Source organism: Colobus angolensis, unplaced genomic scaffold, assembly GCF_000951035.1.
Source record: "Colobus angolensis palliatus isolate OR3802 unplaced genomic scaffold, Cang.pa_1.0 Scaffold474, whole genome shotgun sequence".
NCBI lineage: Eukaryota > Metazoa > Chordata > Mammalia > Primates > Cercopithecidae > Colobus > Colobus angolensis.
Window position 1 is genome coordinate 382,453 of NW_012118199.1, and position 1,885 is coordinate 384,337.

At 55.6% G+C, this 1,885-nt stretch overlaps 1 protein-coding gene across 1 annotated transcript in view; it reads right to left on the reverse strand.

Annotated features, from left to right (window-relative positions):
- Positions 1 to 1,885, reverse strand: part of LOC105523785 (rho GTPase-activating protein 23-like) — a 31,618-nt gene that overhangs the window by 2,463 nt on the left and 27,270 nt on the right. Inside the window, 2 exon segments of the mRNA XM_011958772.1 lie at positions 279 to 376; positions 952 to 993. Coding sequence (XP_011814162.1) covers positions 279 to 376; positions 952 to 993 — 140 coding nt within the window.

Consider the following 1,885-nt stretch of genomic DNA (forward strand, 5'->3'; position numbering starts at 1 on the left):
TGAGAAATTAAAGGCTGAGGAAAGAAACCAGTGAGAGAGGGTGAACAAAGTTCCGACCCTGCCCAGGGCGGGGTAGCTGCGCAGACAGCAGGCAGGCACGGGGCGAGCTGGACTTCCCCAGGGAGGGAGAAGGCCCCCAACAGCTCCATCTCCATGGTGGCTGGCGGGGGGGGGCGCTGGGGTGGCGCAGGGAAGCTGGGCATCTGGCCAGGCATCTGGGGCCCGCAGGAATGTAGTGTCCACCCCCCGCCTCCCCACTCCCAGGCCCCTGCGCTCACCTGACCCCGGGTCGCCAGGGGGCAACTGTCCTGCCAATGTTGGGCAGGAGGTACTCAATGTTGGGCACTGCCTGAGGCTCCTTGTCGCCCACAGGGGTCTGCGAACAGGAGGAGGGGTCAGCTGGCATGCCCTGGGATCATGCACCCAGAGGGGAGTGCCCTGATGACAGAGCCCGTGTCTCCTCCATCAGACCAGACTCACTGGGGCAGGGACCGTCTCCCTTATCAGCCGGGTGCTCTCAAGGATGATTCCTACATGTCCCCTATTAGACAGTTCTGTGCCTTCCTCAATACCTCGGAACTATGAAGGCCAGAGTGGCCCCTTCAGCTGGGGGTAGGAGCTGTGTCTCCCATACCAGACTGGAACTCCTCCAACCTATGTCCTTCCTGGTAGACTGGAGGGCGGGAACTGCCTTTACACCTGAACTGGGTTCCCTCTGAGCAAGGTCTGCATCTCCCCCAGTTAGACTGGGGACTCCTGAAGGCAAGCTTTGTGCCTCTCTATCAGTCTATGGGCTCATGAGGAGAGGATCTGTGTTTGCTCCATCAGACTGGGGAAGCCTCAAGGACAGGCACCTTCTCCGGCTTAAGTCTCACTGCCTGCCCCACTCCCAAGGACTGGGGCTTACTCCAGACAAGCCCCCATACCAGCCTGGCCCACGGCATCACTTACTCTCTCTCCCTTGTCCTCTTCGTCACTGAAGAACCAGTCTGACTGCAGAGAAGACAAAAGGGATGAAATCAGCGTGGGAAAGAAGTCTCCTCCACCTGCTCATTCCAGAGGACCCGCTCAGGCGGCAAGGGGCACCTCTCTCTCCACAAACCCCAGGCTGGCGGGGCTGCAAAAGAGGGCTCAGAGGGAGCTTGACGGACCCGAAAACCTGACTCCACAGACTGCAAAAAATCCTAGGGCAGAGAAAAGGTGGGACCCCAGTGTGGGAGGAAACACAGCCAGGAGTGGGAGGGGTGACCTCAGACCGGAGATAGGCTCAGGGAGAGCTTCGCTTTTACTCTTCTCTAAACAGTGTCCTGGGCACACCCCTGTGGTACACTCCTCACGGCGAGCCAGGGGGCAGGGAGGCACCAGTGTCCTTAGTGTTGGTCAGGTCCATGGCTGTAACAGCCAAGCGTGCCCCATGCCACCTGCCACCCATGGGTGCCACACTGACAACAGGGGTGTCACATACCCGGCCCAGAAAAGGAAAATGCCCGGAGAAAGGTGTTGGAGGTTTCCTGAGGGGCAGGAGGTGAGAGCTGTCTCATAAAGGCCAAACAAGAGAGAAAATAAAGAGCCCTACACTTTAATATATTTTGTAAAATTTGAGAATCTTGAAGATAAAATTCTAAGTTTTCTGGAAAAAAAATCCAGACTGCTTATAAATGAACACGTATCACAGATACTTGGAACTTGCAGCAGCAAGACATAAGAAGACAAGAAAGTAAGTTTCGATGTGTTGAAGGAACCTAGAATTTTATACCCTGCTAAATTCTCATTTAAATTTGAGTATAAGGGGCGGAGCAAGATGGCTGAATAGGAACAGCTCCAGTCTCCAACTCCCAGCGCAAAGGACACAGAAGACCGGTGATTTCTGCATTTTCAACTGAGG